This window comes from Bubalus kerabau, chromosome 8 (genome assembly GCF_029407905.1).
Source record: "Bubalus kerabau isolate K-KA32 ecotype Philippines breed swamp buffalo chromosome 8, PCC_UOA_SB_1v2, whole genome shotgun sequence".
Classification (NCBI taxonomy): Eukaryota; Metazoa; Chordata; class Mammalia; order Artiodactyla; family Bovidae; genus Bubalus; species Bubalus kerabau.
Window position 1 is genome coordinate 58,978,233 of NC_073631.1, and position 26,435 is coordinate 59,004,667.

Consider the following 26,435-nt stretch of genomic DNA (forward strand, 5'->3'; position numbering starts at 1 on the left):
AGGCAACCATGATCTCTGAATAATGTCCCTTATCACTGTGAGGAATAGAAAGCCAGGTTGCAAGGAATTCTAAATCTGACCAACAATCCAACAATTCAACAAGCAGGATTTTTTCAAGTATGAATATGTATTCAAATGGTGGTCAGGCCCAAGATGGTTTGGGTAATATATTCTAAAATAATTTTGGCTAATAACTTTTTATTTAAGCATGACAATTTCCATTTTTATTGTTTTAAAGTATTTCCTTCAGATATCACTGCCAATATATACTCAGAATAACATTTGTGGAAACCAATTATTTGCAAACAGGTTGAATTTCACTGTCTGAAACTACAGCTTTAGTACAGATAAAAAAAATTCCTCTAAATATGTGCTACCTGATAAATTTAAATGGGCTTGTTATTCTTTCTTAAAACACGAAACCAGCCGGTGTCTCAGCGCTCCTCGCAGTAATGAGCTTCCTCAGAAGTTTCCCGCCGCCTGGGTCGGCTGAGGGCCTACGGCAGCAGCAACCAGACATCGAGGCTGTGCTGAACGGGAAGGGCCTCGGCACCGGCACCCTTTACATCGCTGAAAGCCGCCTGTCTTGGTTAGATGGTTCTGGATTAGGATTCTCCCTGGAATACCCCACCATTAGTTTGCATGCAGTATCCAGGGACCTAAATGCCTATCCACGAGAGCATCTGTATGTTATGGTGAATGCCAAATTTGGAGAAGAATCAAAAGAATCGGTTGCTGATGAAGAAGAGGAAGATAGCGATGATGACATTGAACCTATTTCTGAATTCAGATTTGTGCCTAGTGATAAATCAGCATTGGAGGCAATGTTCACTGCAATGTGTGAATGCCAGGCTTTGCATCCAGATCCTGAGGATGAAGATTCAGATGATTACAATGGAGACGAATATGATGTGGAAGCCCATGAACAAGGGCAGGGGGACATCCCTACATTTTATACCTATGAAGAAGGATTATCCTATTTAACAGCAGAAGGCCAAGCCACACTGGAGAGATTGGAAGGAATGCTTTCTCAGTCTGTGAGCAGCCAGTATAACATGGCTGGAGTCCGGACAGAAGATTCAATAAGAGATTATGAAGATGGGATGGAGGTAGATACTACACCAACAGTTGCTGGACAGTTTGAGGATGCAGATGTTGATCACTGAAAATGGTGGATGCTGCTTTAGGATTCTGCTCATAACTGTAGGAGAGAACTTGGTGCCTCTTCCACTGTGGAGTGGGTGTTGATGAAAGTCTTGTTCTTTCTCCAAAACTTACCTGAACCAGTTCTTTCTTGAGACAGAGTATACTGAGACAAGAAGCTGTCACCAGCACAAGAAACTATGACCTTTATTAACAAAGGTGAATTAACTTAACCAGAAGGGTATTTGTAGTTTATGATTTATCCCAAACTGTTGTGTCTAGGTGTACCCTCTGAGTAGGCCTATGATTCCCACCTTCACTATATGCATCCTCAAAACCTAGCAGGACTACGTGGTGGAAATGCGCTGGCGTTTGAAGGTGTAGGTAGACTGCGTGGGAAAGAGAGGCTGAATCTAAGCTATACTCCTTAGGGCCTAAGGATACCCTTAACTCCTTAAAAAAGAAAAACAGAGGTCTCGGAGAAATCCTAATCTCTGCACTTTCCACAGAGATAAAGGTCTTTTTACTAACTGGGGACCCAAGTCAGTTAACTCTAGGGAGCCTCTTCAGAAACAGCCCAGCCACATGTATTACCACTAACACAAATGCTCCTGCCTAGCCTTTGCTCCTTTCACCATGTTTCATCAGTCTGTTCTGTTATAACCGCTTAGGTTGTATCCTTTCATTGCCAGCCTCTCAGGTCAGTTTCTGTAAAAGAACAAGCAGAATTGGGATGAAGTTCTCAAAGTATTTCAGAAAATTGTTTTGTCTTTGTGATAGCTTAATAAATAAATTTAGGTTTTCTAAAAAAAAAAAAAAAACACGAAACCAACAAAATTTATGGTATTTAATAAAAGTGAGGCATTCAAAATCTCCAACTAATAATTTTTAGTAACTAATGGCTTAGACAATGATTTGTTAAAGTTTTCTAAACTCAATTTGGTGGTAGGAGGACTGGAAGAGACTTATTGGGGAAAATGCCTTGGGGCTAATTTCTGCTTTGTTATAGCTTGTTTCACAGAGCTTTTGAAAACCAATCTTGGCTCTTAAGTACAAAAACTCCATCTCTGCTATTGAGCTCAGAATAAGTGGGTGGCTTTCTAAGGAGGAGGAGTACCACTCAGATGCTAAGAGAAGTGTGGGTTGGCAAAATTAAGGGCATCATCACAGAAGATCCCCCGATAAAGCTCTCAAAGTACACATTCAAGCACTTGGCAGAGCTTTAGTTCTACCTCTTCAATATCTTTAAGAAAAAGAAAATAAGTTAATCAGAAGAGTTATTTAAGTCTGAATATGTGAATAAATGAAAATCATCTAGAGCCAAAAAAAAAAAAAAAAAACCAAAACCAGTGAGTGCTTGTAAAATCAGCCATCTTAGTGTCTCCGCAAGAAAGACAACAGGGTTTGATGAGACTTCTTTTCACATTCAGGTTTCAAGTCATAGTGATGAGCATGCCATGTTCAGACACTGCCATGAATCAAGTTTTTCTCAGATGTTTTCCTTCCCCTGATCTAAGGCATTGGGTTTCAAAGTATCACAATTAATTAAGAATCTTTTTACACATTGCTTTCTTGCCTGCAAGTCACACCATCTTAGTTCCTAGTTATTCCCTCTTGTAGTCAAAAAAAAAGTATTAAAAGAACCCCACACTTGCTTCTGTGATCCCCATGTTAAAATTTACCTGTGTTTTAAATTCAGGCTCATGTTTAAAAGGCTTTTCTCAAGTTTTAAAAGAATGAAATTCATTAACAAGGTGCTACAGTTGGCAGCTCAGGCAGTAAAGACTCTGCCTGCAATGTGGGAGACCCAGGTTCGATCTCTGGGTTGTGAAGATCTCCTGGTGAAGGGAATGGCTGCCCATTCCAGTATTGAGAATTCCATGGACAGAGCAGCCTGTGGGCTTCCCCTTCCATGGGATTGCAAAGAGTTGGACACAACTGAGTGGCTAACACTTTCATAGATATGCTAACTGCTCCAACTTCACTGCCCATTGAAATTGCACAACCTGGGTGACATCTCCAGAGATTCTGATGTACACCAGGGCATCTGAACTTCTTATAAGCTTTTTTAATAAGTTCCCCAGGTGGGTCTAATGTGCAGACCCTGTTGATAAGCACTGCTCTGGAAAATTGGTGATCTCAACACTACAAAGTTTGTCTATTTATCAGCCTCATTAGGTTGTACACTCTTTGAGCAGAGCGGATAGATCAGGCTTTTCTATCTACTACTTTAGTTTTTACTTTTTCTATTCTTTGCAAAGGCAAATCCAACGGAATGAGGCTGCATAAATATTTATTTAACAAAGGCCTAATGATGACACTGATCCAGTCTCACTAGTTGTTCTGAATCACAAACAAACAAACAAACAAAACCCTAGTTTGTATTCACAGCCAAGTACTTCTTAGAATAATAATAATAATAAACAAAACTCAGTGATGAAAATCATAATACACAGTTTACACTTTTCATTGCAGAAATTCAACTCTATTTTCAAGAATCATCTTATCACCACCCAAAATAACACTCTTTGGTAAGAAAGTTAAAAATTACCAGTTGGGCCAAAGGAATATCAGAGTTGGGTATCTGGTATATTTCTACTTGGTTTAGAATGTTCAGCAGTTCACTGTAATATTCAAAAACCTAAAACTTGAAGGAAAAAATTTAATACATTATCTAGCTTAGTCATATTAAATTCTAGCATTTGATGGTCACCCTTATAATAACCATGGCAGAGCCTTATTTTAAGAGCAATAAGAACTTTTGGCTTCACTGTCTAGTCTTAATGTGACTAGATCAGGGTTTATTTCAAATGATATCTTTCTGATATTAATATACATAATTACTTTTCTTAAAAGAGATTGCAGCCCTTGTATTACATTTCAAGATATTATAAAGTAATTTTTCTGGTTTAAAATTGGTTTCTTCCCTGTTTAATACCTGCAGATTCTTTTGCTGTCTCCAGCTCCGTACTGCTGCATTTAAAAGGTTAACACATCCCCTAGTACAGAAATTGAAGGACCCACAACTTTTAATTCACTCATGCTAGTCAGCTTTGCCTCCAATGAACTTCTTCCAGGAGTTATCATGATACATTGCTTCCAGTTGCTTTGTCTGGAGAATGAGTTCAAGTTTCTGCTTGGATTTGAATCCTGGCCTCACACCTTGGAAACTGCAGGTTCTTTAACCTCTCAGCTGCCTCAGTTTCTTCATCTGTACACTAGTGACAAATACTACCTACCTCACATAGGTAATTGAAGAAGTACTATCAGTGCTAATTATCACCATTTGCCTGGCTGTCTCTGCCATTGCTTTTCATTTTTACTTGTTTGCTTGCTTGTTTAGAGGGAGTGGAGGTGAGGAACCCTACCATTTACAACTCCATCCAGCTTACAACATAGCCACATAGGAGTAGCAGTCCATCCTTTCTAATTTGTTGGCCCCTCTGACTCAAGGACTGCAATTTTGGTGTGGCCTGGTTTGCCAAAGCAAAAGTAAGGTGCAGGGGAATTTCTGGCACTCATTTCCCAGAGACTATAAGTCACACACACACACACAAACGCACATGCACACCCCTTTTTGGTGGACAATGAGGAATAAATGTGAGAGCAAGCCTGAGGCTGGGAGGCCACCTGGAAAACTAGAGCAACCACCTCTTTACATTTAGGGAGGTGGGGATGCAGCTGCAGAGACCAGTATGCTTCTGCTAAGTCGCTTCAGTCGTGTCCGACTCTGTGCGACCCCATAGACGGCAGCCCACGAGGCTCCCCCGTCCCTGGGATTCTCCAGGCAAGAACACTGGAGTGGGTTGCCATTTCCTTCTCCAATGCATGAAAGTGAAAAGTGAAAGTGAACTCACTCAGTTGTGTCCGACTCTTAGCGACCCCATGGACTGCAGCCTACCAGGCTCCTCCGCCCATGGGATTCTCCGGGCAAGAGTACTGGAGTGGGGTGCCATTGCCTTCTCCAGAGACTAGTCTAGAAACCAGAAAATGATGCACTTATAGCAGCCAAAATCTGAACAGTACATTTTACATGTTTTTGATACATCCATGTTTCTCAGGACACTGGGAACTGGGCTATAATCTCAATGACCCACAGGGCAAGGAGGGCTTTGTGGGAACTGGAACAGAAGAGCCCGGCTCAGCCTTGGCCGCTGACAGCATCTGGAACCTGGCCTTCCCACCGCAGCCCCACTAGCCCAGTGCAGTTACCTTCATCCAGGAGCACTTGCACTCACTGGTCAGAGCCCTGCATAGTGCCGGGAGGGCTGCGTTCTACAGCTGGGACTGCCTCGCCCACTGTTCCGCTGAGGACCAGCTAGACCAGGACTTCTGACGCCCTGGGGCTGGGCCTGAGGGCAGCCAGAGCAGAGAAGACTGAGAATGCGAATGGAAGGGAGTCACTGTCACATCTCCCTCCTGGGCACCTTTATCAACGTCACAGAGGGACCCTGAGGACAATTCATTTGGGGAGAAGGGGAGGGGCAGACCCTGAGAAAGGACGGTGCCCCTCTAGGAGGCCACCTAGACTCAAAAGGCAGAGCCTGCGGGGGCTACCCTAAATTCTTTGAACAAAAACTCTCTCCTTGAAGCACATCCGGACCAATATTTCCACTTATTGGCCTACTGCTGCCCACTTTTCTATTAATAATGAGACAAATTACTGTTGTTTCCTTGTTAATTTTTACCTGTGCTTCTCGCTTATATTGCTGTGCTTGCGTCCAAGAACGGCTTCTCCCTTGCTCCCTGTGAGCCTCTAGATGCAGAGCACCAGGGAAAGGCTTCTGCGCAAGTTGCTAAGCCACTCCCCCTCCCCGCCCCCACCGCCACAGGGCGCTGGTGGAGGACGGGAGCCCCGCCCAGACCTTTGGGAACCTCTTTGAATGGTGAGTTTGTTTCCAGCCAGAACTTCGACTGATAAACTCATGTTTGCTTGAAATTCTTCACTGTAGTTGTACAGTCTTAAAATTCACCTATAAGCGCTAAGCTTTCTATTTAAGATGCAGTTGGTCTTTTTCACCCAAATTGGATGTGTTCAGTCACATTTTTTTCTGAAAGGCTAAGACAGCCGTTTCAGAGGGAAGCTAATGTACTGGAATCAGAACTTGGGTGGTTGGGGAGGACAGCTCTGTCTAACACGCCAAGCGGGGATTATATTTGCTACAGATACAATGGGCAACATAGGCACCAATAGGCATGAAGGAACAGGGTTCAAAGAATCACTTTCCTACTTTAGCAGGCCCTGGTGGTGTTTGGGTATTTGGCATAAAAAGCCAGGGAAAGGAATCACAGGTTATGATACAAACATTAACATGTTAATTACAGTTAAAGAGTTTGAGCCAAAAATAAACATTAAGCAAGTTAAGGACTTCCCTAGTGGCACAGTGGATAAGAATTGGCCTGCCAATGCAGGGGACACAGCTTCCATCCTTGGTCTGGGAAGATTCCACTTGCCACCGACCAACTAAGCCCAAGCGCTACAACTACTGAGCCTACACTCTAGAGCTAGGGAGCCACAACCACTGAGCCCACTTGCTGCACCTACAGGAAGCCTGTGGGCTTAGCGACTGCTCCGCAACAAGAGAAGCCACTGCAAGAAGAAGCCCGCACGAAGCAACGAAGACCCGATGCAGCCAAATATAAATAAATAATTTTTTTAAAAGCAACTTAAGACTTTACCAAAATCTGCAAAGCAGGTATGGAAGACTTCACAATCTACAGTAAAATTTAATGACCTGTCCCCATGTACCCTTTCTGTATCTCATACACACAGTATAAATGCCTCTTCAGGTCCTTTCTACTGCCTCTCACACTCCCTTAAGCTTTTCACCCCAATTCAGACAGAACCGGGCTTTTTTTGTTTTCGTAACGTATACTCTTTGATCTGTTGGAACTAAAGAGAAAATGTCCTCTCTCATTATTCCTTGATCAACTTTTGTCTAAACTTTCAGTAAATGTGTAACAAAAAGAGAAAGGAAGACTGACTTTATTTTTTAATGAGACAAGGGAGTTGATTGATTTGTCTTCCTAATTTTCTATTTCTTCATGACTATTCGCTTTCCATGCTTTCTAAGATGCAAGACACATATTCCAACCTCCTTGTTAGCGTAAGAGCAGTTTTCTTTTTCATCTGAAGAATCACACAGTGTCTGATTTTTACACTCCAGAAAACTAGAGAGGACATGATCATCTTCAGTTCCTGAAATTAAGCAGATTTATAAACATATAAGCTAAAACAGGAGACCACACTGATTTGCAGATACTTCACCAAGTTCTAGCAGAGACTTCAAATATAAAGACTTGTGGAATTACCAGTAACAATGGCCCATGGGAACAAAATAATTTTTAATTAGATTTTAAAAATACAGTTCAGAAGGAACAGACTGACACTACATGTCTCCTGACTAGGTATAGAAGACTGATCACCCTCCCTTTGGACTGAATCTCAGCAACATAGGATGATCCCAGGAGAATGGCCAATAGTAGACATGCCATGCTGGATGTCCTGCCATTCCAGGCAAGTGAGAACAACAGGAAGAGAAGAGGTGAGGGGTCTCAGGAGGAACTACTCCATTCCTAATTGAAACGCACATCAACTTCCTCTCTCCTCCACTTTCAGCTGCCTCCCCCAGGGATCATTTTGGAACACAATATCATCACTGCTCCAAATCACTTTTTACTAAGCTCATTTTCCTCTGCCAGAATCTTCTTCCTAATTACTTAGCCTTAGAACACTTACTGTATGCAACTTACAAACTTCCTTATAGTACAAGACCAGGAAAAATAGAGAAAAGCAAAGTGAACGCAAGAAAAGTAGACAGGAGAGGGAGAGGAGGATAAAGAAAAAGAGAATGCTGGTTTCTGGCACGGCCTTTGTCCTCCGCTAATACACAGTGTTTGTCATCTCACCATGCCCAGAATACAACATGCCTGCCAGAAAGAGGAGAGAGGAGAAGTACCCTTGAAGTAGTGGCCTATTCACGTAACCGCAACTGTCGTACCCTTGGGTAGGTCCCACAATGTTTATCTTTAGCCACAAGCTTTCTCCTTGTTTCGTATCTCCACTTGTCTGTCTAGTAGATTATTTCCACTTGGATGTCTTACTGTCACTTGAAAGTAATCATTTCTAAAATCATTTTAACTGGCTTCCTTCCCAACCAGCTCCCTGTCCCTGCATTTTCATTGCTATTAATGGCACCAAAACTTTCTAAATCTATCAGTCCAATCCCCAGTGCCAACACTGATGTTCCTCCCACTTTTAACCTTAGTACCATCTATGTTTCCATTTTCCTGATACTATTTCTCTCCTCCATCCCTTGCTTTCCATTCTTAGTCCTATCAACCCCTTATCATCTTATGGGCACTTGAAGTTCTAAAGATGAACAATAAAGTCACATATTTTTCTGAGCTCATCCTGACTGAGGATATTCTGAACTGAAAGGAAAAATTACTAAAGGGAATCAACTAAAGAGGTAAAAACTGTAGTAATGATAATAATAGTTAACATTTCTTAAGTGCTGTCAAGTACTTCTTAAAGGTCCTTTACACGGATTAACACATTTTAGACACACAATAGAAGTCTGTGCAATGGACGCCGTTTGTACCTTCCTTAAGATAGGCAGAAAAATGCAGCAGTGTTAGTGAAATGTGTATGGTGTACTGGGAGTCAGAAGACCCTGGATTAAAGGTCTCAAAGTCATTCTTTTTAAGATTTCCCCTTGGAAATAAGATTCTACCTCATAGCTGAAATAAGTAATTTGGTATCAAAAAGAAAGGGAATCTTAGAATTCTCCAAATTCTATTCTATTCTCAAGGGGTTATCTGTAAAGAAACAATGATTGAATCATTCAAAATATTCACTGAGCATCTACTGACTACCATTGGCGATGGATGGTTTTTGTGTCATTTCACAGACTTCTCATCTGTGTCGGCTCCTCCCGTATTATGTGGGAAGCTCTTCCCTTATTATGGCTAAAACCTTACCTGCAGCAGATAAGAGGCCAGAGAAAAGAAGAGCCAAGAAAAGGTAATGAATCTTCATGGCAGCTTGGAAACAACTGCCTTAGAAAGATAAACCAATATAATGGAGATGATTCTAGAATCAGTATTCCTGTACTGAGAGATCTTTACACAAGAGCAGGACCTTACATGTCTAGGTCTCAGATTTATGGGGGCAACCCCTGTGTGCTTCCTATTTCTTTAGATTATATTATGACATGCGCAAGCCCTTATGACATGCGCAAGCCCTTTTATTACATCTTTAGAACACTTCTTGGTCATCAGCATCCCTCCACACTGTCTCAGTGACCCACCACTAGGACCTAACTGTGGGGCCTCTTATCACTTAGCAGATCTCTAATTTGATGGTCCCCAGCAAAGCAGCACCATCTTTCTGGACACCTATTCCATTCCCTCCACACAGGAACAGTGTTTTCCCTTAGTCTATACATCTTTCCTAGTCTAATGGCCTGTTCACAAAGATCGTTATTGCCTGGAACACTCATATCATAAGGTCAGTAAGTAAACCTGAAACTTCAAGACTTTAACTCAACTTCCTCTCCTCCCAAATCCAACAAACATTGTTGAAGATTGCCATGGGTTTATGCTAATATTTCACTCTCACTTGCTTCCAACTAGGCCCTGGTGGTAGCCTTTGTGTTAAGCAAGACACCCACAGAAAAGGGACTGTATCTTCTCTGACCCTGTGCCTACAGAGCATCTTATCGTGGTAATGTTCACAGAAGTTTGCTGAACTGTTGAACTGACAGCCTAACTTTTTTCTTTTGTTACTCTTTTATTGAGTCTTCTCATCATTTCAATAGGGTGTGTATATGTGTGTGTGTGTGTGTGTGTGTGTGTGTGTATATATATATGAACTAAACCCAGTTCCTTTTTTAATTTTTTACACATACTTCAAATCTTCGCCTTCTTTTTTTCCTGGAAATATTGAGCCATCACTTGTGTATTCCTTCATCTCACCTTCTGTCCATGTTAGAATCTCTCTTTATCTCCATCCTTTCTTTTCAGAAGTGGTATCACTCCTTCCTTCAACTGTAACCTGTGTGTGTGTAAGTTGCTCAGTCGTGTCTGACTCTCTGTGACCCCATGGACTCTAGAGTCCTTGAAATTCTCCTGGCCAGAATACTGGAGTGGGTAGCCTATCCCTTCTCCAGTGGATCTTCCCAACCCAGGAATGCAACCAGGGTCTCCTGCATTGCAGGCCGATTCTTTACCAACTGAGCTATCAGGGAAGCCCTTCCTTCAAAATCTATGTCATCTTCCTAGGCTCTTTCTCTCCCATCTTTTTCTACCATTTTCCTCAGGTAGAACACAGTTGCTAATAGATTGATATCATCTTGGATCACAATCACTTTAAACATTCCCAAAAATGAATGGAGAAGTTATATTTGGGTATAGATGGTTAATGTAAACCATAGCACAACATTAGAGTCTGTTTGACACAAAAAATTAATGATGAATCCTTCAAATAAGTTATGATTTTATATTTTTATCATATACCTTTCTAAAAATAATTTAAGGCAGTTTACTTAATATACACATAATAGATTAAAAATGAGCAGATTATAAAATTAGGTTGGTTTCATAGCTAGAAATGCCTCTGAGAATTTAATAAAATACAGGCTCTCTCCATCTTGAAAAAAAAGAAATACCTCCAGACACATATCCATAGAAGTCTGTATACAATTTAAGAATTTCACAGGCTTCCCCATCTCTAGCCAAAGCGTTAAGGATACATGATCCCAGGTTGAGGATCTCTGCTGTAGAAGAAATCATATAAAGGAAGAAATAAAAAGTCTAAGAGACCAAAATTTGGGACAATGCTGGGGAGTCAGAACCCAGGCCAACAAGCTAAACAGCTAGGAATCATGAACCACAACACTCAAAAAGACTGAAGGTCAAGGAATGACCATTATTTTGCCCTCAGGATATCAGTTCACATAACCCATTGTCAAAGTAGAAAAGTAACCCTAAAGGCAAAGGAGCAGCAAAGTTCTCTCCCCTCCTCACCACCCTGCCCCCGCTTCTCCAAATAAAGTGTACAGTAGCCACAGGGCAACAATCACAAACCTTCTAGATAGAGATACATACTGTTCTATTTAAAATCCCCTTGTAGATTCAAAGGGATTCCCTGGTGGCTCAGAGGTTAAAGCGTCTGCCTCCAATGCGGGAGACCTGGGTTCGATTCCTGGGTCAGGAAGATCCCCTGGGAAAGGAAATGGTAACCCACTCCAGTATTCTTGCCTGGAGAATCCCATGGACAGAAAAGCCTGGTAGACTACAGTCCACAGGGTCGCAAAGAGTCGCACACATCTGAGTGACTTCACTTTCACTTTTCTTTCACTTTTCATTCAAAGGTATGGCCAATTCCAAGGCAGGACGATTCTGAGGTCTTAAGGCAGGATAAGTCAAGTGGGATGAAACAAGTATTGGAAATTTAATAGCAAGCAGTTACTGAGGTTGGTGGGGAGGGAGTAGTGCAGTAGTTAAGAGCACAGATTCTAAAGCCATACTACCTGGATTTGAACCATGAATTCTCCAACCATGTGACCTTGGGCAAGTCACTAACCTCTGTGTGCTTCAGTTTCTTCATCCCTAAAATGGAATTAATTAAGAGGGTGTGTGCTTAGTTGCTCAGTCGTGTCCGATTCTTTGCTACCCCATGGACTGTACCCTGCCAGGCTCATCTGTCCATGGAGATTCTCCAGGCAAGAATGGTTGCTGTTCCCTCCTCCAAGGGATTGTCCCAATCCAGAGATCGAATGTTCCCAACCCAGGTCTCCCACATTGCATCTGGATTCTTTACCATCTGAGTCACCAGGCAAGCCCAATTAAGAGGTTACCCCATGTTATTTGAATCTGTTTTATTCCTGAATTAAGACAGAAAGGCAGACTCTAGTGTCTACCTCGTGGGGCTATGATGTGGAGTAAACATTGTTTATGCTTGGGACATACTAAATGCTATGCAAGCATTTGTTATTCTTAGGCACTATGTTTAACCTACTGGATGAGATCTCAGCCGGCACATATCTGTCCTCCAGTGTCTGTCCAGTGCCAGGGTGCAGGAAGAGCCTACACCATGCACCTTCCCAGCTGCCTCTGTCTTACTGTTATTAATTGGGTCATGCTCACTGAGTCCGTCTCTGAAAGGCCACTAAATAAGACAAAAAACACATTCATCCTTTAAGCAGAAGACAAATGACAGCTTCTGAGGCAGAAGGCAGATGGGTCCCCCAGGGTTAAGCAATTGGAGAGTCATTCTCTATTGACTGAAACTCCAAAGACAAGAATAGCAGGGCAATTAAGGGAGGAGGTTGGAGACTGCACAGACCACATATTTCTCATTCTGAAGTCTGGAGACCTCCCTGACCACACATGCGCAGAAAAGACTCCTCGGAAGTGAAAGGAGAGTCATGTCAAGGGATAGTCTACTCAGCTGCTCTTTCAGTAGGATCCATCTTGGCTAAAAGATGCATGCACACACATGGGAGGATCCTGAGGTATATCAAATACAGACTGTGAACCAGGCAAATCAAAATACTTGGCCAAAGGAAACCTGGAAGAAATACTCCATAAAAGTAATCCAAACTGCTACAAGGGTGTGATTCAGGGACTCTCCTTGAATCTGCCCGTGTGTCTATCCACACATACTGTACTCTTTGTCCTCCTAATAAATACTTCACTTGTTTCACTACTTTTCGTCTTTGTGGGAATTCTTTTCTGTAAAGCCAGAGGACCAGGGCCCTTGTCACTGACCACTGGTCTAGAGGCTAGAATCTGGTGCGTTCACCACTGTGACCCGGCCCAATCTCTTGGTCCAACCCAAACCCTGCTCCAAGCCATTGCAGGCTGAGGCCACCTGAGATCAGTTCCAGATTTTTAATAGAGGGACAAAGCAGTAAAAAAAACCCTCTAGTCTAGAAAGAATAGGTTAAAAAAAATAAAATTCCCTCTGTACTCAAACAAATGAATGGCTCAGACAGGAAGTCCCTTTATGGGCAGGACCTATATCTATTCAGTTCACCAGCGTATAGAATGTTGCACAGGGGCTGCCTGACACAGAGGAAACACTAAACGCAGGAGCGACTTAAGTCTCAGCAGTTTACTTCAATACTACGATTTACGTCACAGAGAAGTGAGTGGGAACTCCAGGCTGTCTTCCTCATTTTCCCAAGTCAGCTGACAAGAAAAGACAGTAAAGAGAAATCCATCTCTCTGCTCTCCTCACCCACTGACATCTCCTCTGAGGAACATTTATGAATGGCAAGATTCGCTTCAAACTCTTTGACCCTATCTTTTGGAAACTAACTCTGCCTTTTAGGTTTTGCTTTCAAATTTTAAATACATTTTGATAATACATTTCAAAATGCTATAGTTCATTCTTATTCTCTGCGTGTCAACCATTTTTTCTTAGTCTTCCAGCTTTAGCAACATTATTTGCACTTTTTTTTTCTAGCTCTACAATAACATGCCTAAAGTTAAAGAAATCTATTTTTAATAATCCATATATATTTCTTGAGTTCAAAAGGTTTAGAACCAAAGAGTTGTTTTGAAATCTTAAAGTATATATAGATACATATGTGTGTGTATACATATACATATCTATATAGAGAGATATATATGTGTAATTTTGATGTGGAGACACTGCATAATGCTTTTAATGAAAGATTTGATGCCATGATGCAGACGAACCAAGCAGCTTAGTCAGCCCTATAGAACAGGGCTTCTGTGAAACAATACATAAAGCTACCAATTTTAGGGGATTTATTTTACTTTCAAATCCTTAAATCAGTTAAGGAAGACCCACATACATATATTTTTAAATTGAGGTTTCTGACCTAAGTAAAAATCCATCAAAAACCAATTTCTATACTGAAGAGGAAATAGAAATATTCCGTATTAAAATTTAGAACAGGGAACATCAAGTCATTCTATATTTTAGGTCTGTACTATATTCAGTTAAGGTAGAATGTAACAGATGAGAGAAAGAGGAAAAAAATACAAGGAAAATATAAGAAAGTAGGTAGACAAAAAATCAGTATTCCTTACATTCTAAAAGAACAAAAGTTGAGGGCATTCACAAGAACTACTTGAAGTCATCCCTACCTAACCTCAGAAAAATCCAACTTTTTAAAAATTATTTTTATTTTTCTAAATTTAGACTGAAAATAAACAGGCTTTACAAAATTTATAGCCACTGATTGAAAAATAAACTTTAATTAAAACATCAATTACATTATCTAGGTGGTTTTCATTTGGGTCCCACAAAAAAAATTTCTGAATCTTTTGACAAAGAAACAGCAAAAGAAGTCGTCAATTTTCAAGAATGATGTCAGTTGAAGTTCTGCCTGCTTCCCAGGTGGCTTAGCAGTAAAGAATCTGCCTGCCAATGCAGGAGTTGGAGGTTCAATCCCTGGGTCAGGAAGATCCCCTGGAGTAGGAAATGGCAACCCACTCCAGTATTCTTGCCTGGAGAATCCCATGGATAGAGGAGCCTGGCAGGCTACAGTCCATGGGGTTGCAAAGAGTCGGACACAACTCAAGAACTAACACATTCACTATTACACTTCCACTGTACTCTTACAGCAATGTCTGAACTCTAATATCTCTTTCTACAGTCGTTCTTCTGCTTATTTTAGTATTATTATAGATAAAGCATTTCTTCCCTCAGATTTATCAGCATGATACTGTAAATAAATTGTGACCCATTCATCAAAGGAAACCATAGAGTAGCTCAAATTTATAAATTGGAGCTACATTTATTTTGATAGATAAAATTAAACATTATGTGTTTAGAAAAAGCAATTTGCAAAAGGATACATACAGTATTATCTTAAAAACTATGTAAACTCTATGTTGCTTGTGGGCACGTGTAAATGTAGCAAATAGAAAAGTATGATGAATGTATAGCTTAGGGGAGTAGTTTTCTCTTGTGAAAGATATATGGGATTTACTAGCTGAAATATTTTGTTTCTTAAAAAGGTCTCTGAAGCAAATATTGCAAAATATTAAGATTTATCTAAGTTGTATGAGGGAATATAGACATATCCTTCTCTAAAGTCTTATTTGCTTGATGTAATTTGTAATTTTAAGGAAAAAATAAAGTAAATAAGTTAATTTCTCAAATAACTAGAAAAACAATAATAAAATATCTTCAGAGGAAAAAGGAATTCATAAAAATTAAATTTAAAAGAATGCAATAGAAAACATAAAGGAGTTAAACCAATCAATAAAATCAAACATAGCACTTTGAAAAGCTCCATAAAATAGATAATAGCTTTGAATCTTTTGTTTAGAATAAATGAAAAAACAAATAAATACCATTAGTAATGAGAAAAGAGATATTTCTTAGGTTGGTACAAAACTAGTTGTGGTTTTACATTATTGAAATTTACTGTTTGATATTGGAATACATTCTTAAATAAATGTGATTATATTATACATCATTTTAATGCACATTTCTCACTTTGCTTTTTTTGCTAAGGACTTACTACTCGCTATTTATTTTATATTTATTTTAGACTATAGAAACCACAGTAGACAAAAAGCAAATTCGAATGATTCTTTTATTCGAGTTCAAAATGGGTCATAAAGCAGAGCAGACAATTCACAACATCAACAACACATTTGACCCAGAAACTGCTAATGAACGTACAGTGCAGTGGCGGTTCAAGAAGTTTTGCAAAGGAGATGACAGCCTTGAAAAAGAGCACAGCGGCCAGCAATTGGAAGTTGCCAATGACGAATTGAGAGCAATCATCAAAGCTGATCCTCTTACAACTACACAAGAAGGTGCCAAAGAACTCAATGTTGACCATTCAAGGTCATTCAGCATTTGAGGCAAATTGGAGAAGGTGAAAAAGTTCGATAAGTGAGTGCCTCATGAGCTGACTGAAAATTTTAAAAAATCACCATTTTGAAGTGCCTATTGTCTTTTCTCATTCTATGCGATAACAATGAATCATTTCTCTATCAGACTGTGACATGCGAAGAAAAGTGGATTTTATACAACAACCATTGATGACCAGCTCAGTGGTTGGACCAAGAAGCTCCAAAGCACTTTCCAAAGCCAAATTTGCACCCAAAAAAGGTCATGGTCGCTCTTTGGTGGTCTACTGCCCATCAGACCGATTATAACTTCCTGAATCCTGGCAAAATCATTATATCTGAGAAGCATGCTCAGCAAATCGATGAGATACACAGAAAACTTCAACAGTTGCAGCTGGCATTGGTCAACAGAAAGGGCCCAATTCTCCTTCACAACAACGCCCAACCGCATGTCACACAACTGCTTCAAAAGCTGAACAGACTGAGCTATTTAGTTTTACCTCATCTGCCATATTCACCTGACCTCTCACCAACCGCCACTTCTTCAAGCATCTCGACAGCTTTTTGCAGGGAAGACACTGCCACAACTAGCAAGAGGCAGAAAATGCTTTCCAAGAGTTTGATGAATCCTGAAGCATGGATTTTTATGCTACAGGAATAAAGAAACTTACTTCTTATTGGAAAAAATGTGTTGATTGTAATGGTTCCTATTTTGATTAATAAAGATGTGTTTGAGCCCAGTTATAATGATTTAAAATTCACAGTCCAAACTGTAATTACTTTTGTACCAATCTAACACAAATACAGAGGAGATTGTCTATATTACAAAAAAATACTAAATTTTCTAATGTCAACTAATTTAAAAATATAGATGACATTATTTTCTAAAAATATAGATTATCAAATTGAAACAGAGAGAAAAGTGTGACTATAGCAATAACTGTAAAAATAATTGCAACAATTTTCAAAGTTCTGTCCTAAAAATAGGCTCCAATCCCAGATGGTTTTATAAGCTTTACTAAACCTATAAAAGGCAGGTAATTACTATGTTATATAAACCCTTTCAGAGCATAGAAAGCATGAAAATCTTCCCGTATCATTCTATAACAACAGCCTAACTTTATATCAAAAATAAGGATGGCTCAAAAATAGAATGCTATAAATTATCTCATTTAAAAACACTGATGTAACAATCCTAAATAAAATGTTATCTAACAGAACCCAGCAGTTTGTTTTTAAAGTAACACATCAGAACTATCAGAGACATTAGTCATTCCTCTGAGTTGCTTGGTGTCTGACAACCAGTCCTTTATTTAGGGAATTCCCAATCTCCTATCAAAGAGGCTCCCCATGCTATATATGATATTTCCCAAATTCTCCCAAAGCTAGAGTAAGAGGTATATGACCCAGGCTTTGCTCATCTGGTACCACAACTCCAGACTTTGAGTTGGAAGCAACTGGTATGAAGAAGCAGGGACTGTTCAGAATCCATTTGTTGGGCAATAGAGGCTACATCCGAGCACAAAGATGATGGAGCCAAAGGAAGTATCAGCTGACCAGCGTAAGTGATAAAAATTGCAGCATTGTGCTCTGCAGTGTATCTTCACTGGACCAGTTCTTTGAAATAATGTAAGGCTTTCTTCTGGATCATGCAGCCCAATTTTCTGACTTCCCAGATATTCCTTCTCTGATTGCTTTCTACAAACTGCTCTCCTGCTTAACTTAGCATGAGTTGGTTTTGTTGCTTGTAACTAAACACATGGACTAATTTGCTGACAAAGTAGAGTTTATACCAGTAATGCAAAGATAATTTAACATTAATAAATCTATCTATGTGATTCAAAGACAAATAGACTAAAAAAGAACTATCAGTTTCACGGCCCAAGACTGTTTGATGACATTCAACATCTCTTACTGACTAAAAATAACACAAAATAAAATGTTATCAAGCCAGGAATAGTAAGAACTTTTCCTAATTCATAAAGGATATCTACCAGAAACAAAGAACAAATATCATACCCAATGTGAACACACTGGAAGTAATTCCACTTGATGGCATGAACAGGACAAAGATGTCTACTCTTACTAGAACTATTCAACCATGTACCAGAGATCCTGCCCAATGCAGTTAGGTAATTAAATAAATGAGATAAATAATAGAAAAATGATCAAACTATCATTAGTTACAAGGAAATATGTTTGCTTACCTAGAACATCAAGAGAAACCAAATGAAAAACTGTGAGGTTTTTAGAAGGGTTAATAACATGTTGTTGTAGTAACACAGGCAGATGTAAAAACATCTATAAATTTGTAATATACTAGTAATAATCAATTATTTGAATATAGTAGGAAAGCTACCATTTATTTATAATAGCAAAAGAAATATAAAATATATAGGAAGACACCTATAAGACTGTTTAAAAAGTATATGAAGTATACAAAACTCAACTGAAGGACATAAAATTATATTTGAATAAATCCAGAGGCCCACCCTGTTCTTGAATGGTTTTCTCCCAGCGAGTTATTATTAACTTAATTAATATAATTTTATTCAAAATCCCAACAGGATTTTTGCTGTGTATGTAACTTAAAAAGCTTATTCTAAAGTTCACTTGGAAGGAAAAAAATACTCAATCATATCCAGAAATGTTTGAAAATAAAAAGAATAAGAGAGGACCTGCCCTAACATTTATTTAAATATACTTTGGAGCCCTAATAATAAAGAATATTGAATTGGCACTGAGATAAACAAACACAGATCAGTGAAACAAACTAAAGAGTCCAGAAATTGCCCTTCGGATGCTCGTTGGTACTCCATTTCCACAGTGGAATACTTGATGAAGCTGATGTTTAATATCTGTATGGAAATGAAGAACTTTTCTACACATAATATGACAACTGGCTATACCTTAGAGTGGGGAGAATTCAATATCTTCTCCCTATCAAACATAAAATTAAATATCTAAGCGCAAAAGAATTTTTTTAAATGAGAAAATTTCAAAATCTTGATAAGACAGACACAAATGTGTCTAAATCTTCCTAAGACAGACACAAAATGCAGAAACTATCAAGAAAAAAAATCTAATAAGTTGGACAACACCAAAACAAACCTCTATATGGTATAATGTACAAAGTTTTTAAAAGGGGAGAGTGAAGACAGAGTATCAGAAAATACTCAATAACAGACAAGGAGCTGTGCTCATAATACATAAAGAGAACATACTCATAAAAAGAAAATTCCAGTTTTTCACTTGTTTCTCTGTATACTTTTATATTGTTTGGCTGTTTAACAAGAATTTTCTCATACGTTTTTTTTGTTTGTTTGTTTTTTTATTTTTAAACTTTACATAACTGTATTAGTTTTGCCAAATATCAAAATGAATCCGCCACAGGTATACATGTGTTCCCCATCCTGAACCCTCCTCCCTCCCCATTCCATCCCTCTGGGTCGTCCCAGTGCACCAGCCCCAAGCATCCAGTATCGTGCTTGTTCTCATACATGTTTTTTAAGATTAAAAAGCTAAAAAGAAATTTTAACGTAGAAAATAGCATCACTATCCATCAAGATTGTCTATTTCAGCTTTTCTACCTAAAAATATCTCAGGTTCAAGACTTCAAAGTCTATGAAAAATATTGCTCCATCTACTCAGTTGTTTAAGTTTAAAATAATATTACTTAAAAGAGGGAAATCATGCATTATACGTCTGTTCCCTGTTGCAGCATTAACAAAGACAAATAACATTGCCATAACTTCAGTCAAGATGAATCTGCAACTTGGGCTGCTTTAATATTCTTAAACTAGAATTTAAAAATGCTTGATAAATGATTTGCAAATAGTAGTGCTATATCATCAAAATAATTAAGGACACCAGAAATAAATTAGCAGCCTTATCCCTTCTTAACATGACTGTTTAACTACCACAGTGACAGTCTTGGTAACAAAGTCCCATAAACTTGGTGGCTCAAAATGACAGAAATTTATCCTCTTACAGTTCTGGAGGCCAGAGTCTTAAATAAAGGGATGGGAGGATGGGTTTGTTCCGGAGTTTCTGAGGGAGAATCTGGTCCATGACTCTCCTCAAGTTCTAGTTCTAGTGGCTGTTGGCAATCCTCAGTATTTTTTGTCTTGACTCGTGACTACTGTCCAGTATCTGCCTTCTTCCTCATATGACCTTTTCCTCTATGTCTCTCTTCTGTTTGTGTGCCTCTGGGTCAGCTCCTTTTCTGAGGATGAATTGCACATAAAGCCCTGGGAGAGAACTTTTAACACCTATTAAGTGTTATTACAGAGACTAGATCTGATAGACAGAGTGCCTGATGAACTATGGACGGAGGTTCGTGACACTGTACAGGAGACAGGGATGAAGACCATTCCCAAGAAAAAGAAATGCAAAAAGGCAAAATGGCTATCTGAGGAGGCCCTACAAATAGCTGTGAAAAGAAGAGAAGCAAAAGGCAAAGGAGAAAAGGAAAGATATAACCATTTGAATGCAGAGTTCTAAAGAATATCAAGGAGAGATAAGAAAGCCTTCCTCAGTGATCAATGCAAAGAAATAGAAGAAAACAGTAGAATGGGAAAGACTAGAGATCTCTTCAAGAAAATTAGAGATACCAAGGGAACATTTCATGCAAAGATGGGCTCAATAAAGGACAGAATGGTATGGAAGTAACAGAAGAAGATATTAAGAAGAGGTGGCAAGAACACACAGAAGAACTGTACAAAAAAGATCTTCATGACCCAGATAATCACAATGGTGTGATCACTCACCTAAGAGTGAGACATCCTGGAATGTGAAGTCAAGTGGGCCTTAGGAAGCATCACTATGAACAAAGCTAGTGGAGGTGATGGAATTCCAGTTGAGATATTTCAAATCCTAAATGAAGATGCTGTGAAAGTGCTGCACTCAAAATGCCAGCAAATTTGGAAAACTCAGCAGTGGCCACAGGACTGGAAAAGGTCAGTTTTCATTCCAATCCCAAAGAAAGGCAATGCCAAAGAGTGCTCAAACTACCACACAATTGCACTCATCTCACACACTAGTAAAGTAATGCTCAAAATTCTCCAAGCCAGGCTTCAGTAATACGTGAACTGTGAACTTCCAGATGTTCAATTTGGTTTTAGAAAAGGCAGAGGAACCAGAGATCAAATTGCCAACATCCGCTGGATCATCGAAAAAGCAAGAGAGTTCCAGAAAAACATCTATTTCTGCCAAACCCTTTGACTGTGTGGATCACAATAAACTGTGGAAAATTCTAAAATAGATGGGAATACCAGACCACCTGACCTGCCTCTTGAGAAATCTGTATGAAGGTTAAGAAGCACCAGTTAGAATTGGACATGGAACAATGGACTGGTTCCCAATCGGGAAAGGAGTACATCAAGGCTGTATATTGTCACCCTACTTATTTAACTTCTATGCAGAGTACATCATGAGAAACGCTGGGCAGGAAGAAGCACAAACTGGAATCAAGATTGCCGGGAGAAATATCAATAACCTCAGATATGCAGATGACACCATCCTTATGGCAGAAAGTGAAGAAGAACGTAAAAAAGTTGGCTTAAAGCTCAACATTCAGAAAACTAAGATCATGGCATCTGGTCCCATCACTTCATAGATAGGGAAACAGTGGAAACAGTGACTGACTTTATTTTTGGGGGCTCCAAAGTCACTGCAGATGGTGATTGCAGCCATAAAATTAAAAGATGCTTACTCCTTGGAAGGAAAGTTATAGTCAACCTAGACAGCCTATTAAAAAGTAGAGACATTCCTTTGCCAACAAAGGTCTGTCTTGTCAAGGCTATGTTTTTTCCAGTAGTCATGTTGGGCTTCCCTGGTGGCTCAGATGGTAAAGCGTCTGCCGGCATGTGGGAGACCCGGGTTCAATTCCTGGGTCGGGAAGATCCCCTGGAGAAGGAAATGGCAATCCACTCCAGCACTCTTGCCTGGAAAACTCCATGGATGGAGGCGCCTGATAGGCTACAGTCTATGGGGTCGCAAAGTGCTGGACACGACTGAGCGACTTCACTTTCACTTTGTATGAGTGTGAGAGTTGGACTATAAAGAAAGCTGATTGCTGCAGAATTGATGCTTTTGCACTATGGTGTTGGAGAAGACTCTTGAGAGTCACTTGGACTGCAAGGAGATCCAACCAGTCCATCCTAAAGGAGATCAGTCCTGAGTGTTCATTGGAAGGACTGATGTTGAAGCTGAAACTCCAATACTTTGGCCACCTGATGAAGAGAACTGACTCATTGGAAAAGACCCTGATGCTGGGAAAAACTGAAGACAGGAGAAGGGGATTACAGAGGATGAGATGGTTGGATGGCATTGCCAACTCAAAGGACATGAGTTTGAGTAAACTCCAGGAGTTAGTGATGGATAGGGAGGCCTGGTGTGCTGCAGTCCATGGGGTTGCAAAGAGCAACTGAACTGAAGAGAAGTGAACTGAAGCATTGTTATCCTGGAAGCTCAGGTATGTTTGGATGAGCAAACCTGAGTTTTCTGAGTGCAGTCTGAAAAGCCTAACAATGATAACAACAATAACAGCAACAACTATGAAAACAGCCTCCCTAGATTTTATATCATTTAGGGAACTTCTCGGGGTGCCCCACCTCTACTCCATCCACTCCTGTCTGTCCTTGAAGGAAAGCATTTTTCTTTTTCCCTCCCAAGAGAGTAGCTTGGGCTTTGGGTTGGACAATTTGGGGCTTCCCCCACTGTGGAGAAGAATGTAAAGCCTTTGACTTGAAAGCTGAGACCCATCCCCACCCGTCCCCACCCCCGAGAGCTGGACCATCTGAGGGAGAAGAGCTCCTAGCATTAAAACAGGTGGAAACAACCTACCCAAGGGAGACAAAAGCACTGAGGGAGCCGAAGGTGACACTTGTCCCCGTTCCCATCAACGTGTCAATGCTTACAATTAAAAAGAACAAACTGTTGGGAGAGAACATTTCTATAATGATTTAAAACTGCTACCTATCACCATTTAGAACAGGTTGAAGAACTGGATTGGGGTTGATGCCAAGGATGAAGAAACAAGAACCATCTGCAGAACCAAGGCTGCCTAGAGTCCAAGTTCAAGTTGGGGTGCATTAAGTCTATAAGTTGGAAGATGGCACTAGGATCAAGGTCATGTAGAATTGGGTGACAGATCATCATCCAGAAACAACAGGAGGTACTTGATCAACTCTAGGTGCACCTGGCCTGCTGGTTCCCCCAACAGTGGAGCCAATAAAAGACCAGTCCTATGAGAAGGGTCCATCTCATGACATAGGGCTTGTATGCGTGCGTCCGTACTACGTCACTCCAGTTGTGTCCAACTCTATGGACTGTAGCCTGCCAGGCTCCTCTGTCCATGGGATTCTCCAGGCAAGAATACTGTAATGGGCTGCCATGCCCTCCTCCAGGGGATCTTCCCGACCCGGGGGTGGAACCTGCATCTCTAGCATCCCCTGCATTGACAGGAGAGTTCTTTGCCACTAAAGCCATCTGGGAATCTTGCCCTAAAAAGTTTAGAAGAGGAATGGAGCTTGTAGGAAGTCACTTTTAAAAGATTAGAGAAATAAGTTTCTTCAATTATTAGTTTAGAGGTTGATTAGAGTCTATCTTTTCCAATATTATGCACTGATATAATGGAAACAGTGAGAGACTTTATATTTTGGGGCTCCAAAATCATGCAGATGGTGACTGCAGCCATGAAATTAAAAGACACTTGCTCCTTAGAAGGAAAGCTATGACAAACCTAGAGAGCAGAGACATCACTTTGCTGACAAAGGTCTGTCTAGTCAAAGCTATGGTTTTCCCAGGAGTCATGTATGGATGTGAGAATCGGACTATAAAGAAAACTGAGTGCTGAAGAATTGATACTTTTGAACTGTGGTATTGGAGAAGACTCTTGAGAGTCCCTTGGACTGTAAGGAGATCCAACCAGTCAATCCTAAAAGAAATCAGTCCTGAATATCCATTGGAAGGACTGATACTGAAGCTGAAACTCCACTACTTTGGCCACCTGATGCGAAAAACTGACTCATTAGAAAAGACCCTGATGCTGGAAAAGATTGAAGGCAGAAGGGGATGACAGAGAATGAGATTGTTGTATGGCATCACCAACTCAATGGACATGAGTTTGAGCTAGCTCCGGGAGTTGGTGATGGGCAGGGAAGCCTGGTGTGCTGCAGTCCATGGGGTTGCCAAGAGCTGGACATGACTGAGTGCCTGAACTGAAATGAATAAAAAATAATGCTAATTATAGCCAAAGTCACTACTTTGAATTGGTTAATAAAAATGATATAAGTTCTCAAAATTAATAAGTGAACTAGAAACACATGCATATTTTTATCAAGAGTTAAGTATGCAGTTTGGGGTGAGAATGTGGGCCATAAGATACACAATCACAGAAACATCTTTGTATGAAAGGATTCACTTTTGTTTTTGAAATGTAAAAACTGACATCTTTATTATTTCTAATCTAATCTGCATCCTTATGTGATAATGAGCTTTCATGTAAAAGTAGTTACCATTGTGGGCAGAAACCTCCTTCTCTCTAGATGAAACATTAGTATTAATATTTTAGACCCATTATTTTCAACTCTGTTCCTTCTGTGTGTGTCTTCCCCATTAATATTACAGCATTAAAATGATCAACAATACACTTAAACTCTTCACTCTGACTATCAAGATGACTCAGCCACCCTGTCCTGTAAATAATAAGGTTCCGACATTTACGGATTACTCCTGTCAACTAAAAAGTGGTTAAAGTGAAAATTACCCAGTCCTGGCAGACATTCATGTGACCCAAGGTTTAGGTTTTTTCTTGGGATTTATAACCTTGACAGTTAATTTTGCAGGCCTCTTTTAGAGCCTGTCATTTAGCACAAATTGACATTTAAGCAGCTTTTTAAAGCTCTAGTATCAAAATGTTAAAACAGCCTGAGGTGTTTTTTTTTTTTTTCCTATTAACATCGCCTATTATTTATTATTGTAGTCAGAGAAGTGAATCATCAATTTTCCCTTTCCAAATTTTCCTAGGACTTGGAGGCAGTAGAGAAGACAGAGCATCCTCAGTCAGTTTTATTTCCTTCGTCAAAGAGGAAAAATAAACCACCTAGATTAACATTAAAAACTGTACAACAGACACTACAAAGCGAAGACAAACCACTAACTGAGAGTTACAGTGCATTAACCATAAAGGGTTGCTGCTGCTGCTGCTGCTGCTATGTCGCTTCAGTCGTGTCTGACTCTGTGCAACCCCAGAGACGGCAGCCCACCAGGCTCCCCTGTCCCTGGGATTCTCCAGGCAAGAACACTGGAGTGGGTTGCCATCTCCTTCTCCAATGCATGAAAGTGAAAAGTGAAAGTGAAGTCGCTCAGTCGTGCCTGACTCTTAGCGACCCATGGACTGCAGCCTACCAGGCTCCTCCATCCATGGGATTTTCCAGGCAAGAGTACTGGAGTGGGGTTCCGCTACCATTAAAAAGACAAGCAATAATAAATGTTGACAAGGATGGGGTGAAAAGGAATCTCATGCACTGTTGGTGAGAACATAAATTGGTACAGCCACTGTGGAAAACAGTATGCTCAAAATTTTTTTTAAATAACTCATATGATCTAGCAATCCCACTCTGGGGATTTACCTGAAGGAATCAAAATACTAATTCAAAAAGATATTTTTACCCTGTGTTCATAACAGCATTGTTTACAATAGCTAAAACATGACAACAACATAAGTGTTCATTGATGGATGAATGGGTAAAGAAAATATGATATATATGTGATATTTACACATATATACACAATAGAATACTATTCAGCCATATAAAAGAAGGGGCTCTTGTCACCTGTGACAACATGAGTGGACCTTGAGGCCATTAACTAAATGAGATAAGTCAAACAGAGAAAGACAAAAACTGTATGACCATATTTATAGTGGAATCTAAAAAATTAACAAAAAAACTAAAAAAAAAAAAGATCACTGTGGTATATTTAAATGGATAGCCAAAAAGGATCAACTGTATAGCACATGGAACTCTGCTCGATGTCATGTGGCAGCCTGGATAGGAGGGAAGTTTGAGGGAGAATGGGCAGGTGTATATGTGTGGCTGAGTTCCTTCATTGTTCCCCTGTAATTATCACAACATTGTGAAGCAGCTATACCCAAACACAAAATAAAATGCCTTAAAAAAACAATAAAATATAACAATAAAAATATCCTTGTTGGAAGGGTACACATGTATATATTTATAGGTTATATGCTGCTGCTGCTGCTAAGTCGCTTCAGTCGTGTCCGACTCTGTGCGACCCCAGAGACAGCAGCCCACCTGGCTCCCCTGTCCCTGGGATTCTCCAGGCAAGAACACTGGAGTGGGTTGCCATTTCCTTCTCCATAGGTTAAATATAAGTACATAATTTATATATATTTTTTAAATCAGAATTGTGCTTACCAG

The 26,435-nt window shown here is 39.9% G+C and overlaps 2 protein-coding genes across 3 annotated transcripts in view; one reads left to right on the forward strand and one right to left on the reverse strand.

Annotated features, from left to right (window-relative positions):
• LSMEM1 (leucine rich single-pass membrane protein 1) overlaps window positions 1-26,435 on the reverse strand; it is a 193,817-nt gene that overhangs the window by 62,211 nt on the left and 105,171 nt on the right. The window lies entirely within an intron of this gene.
• On the forward strand, window positions 440-1,646 carry LOC129659191 (methylosome subunit pICln-like). Its single transcript, XM_055590345.1, has one exon. The coding sequence runs from the start codon at window positions 453-455 to the stop codon at window positions 1,164-1,166; it is 714 nt and encodes a 237-aa protein (XP_055446320.1). The 5' UTR covers window positions 440-452; the 3' UTR covers window positions 1,167-1,646.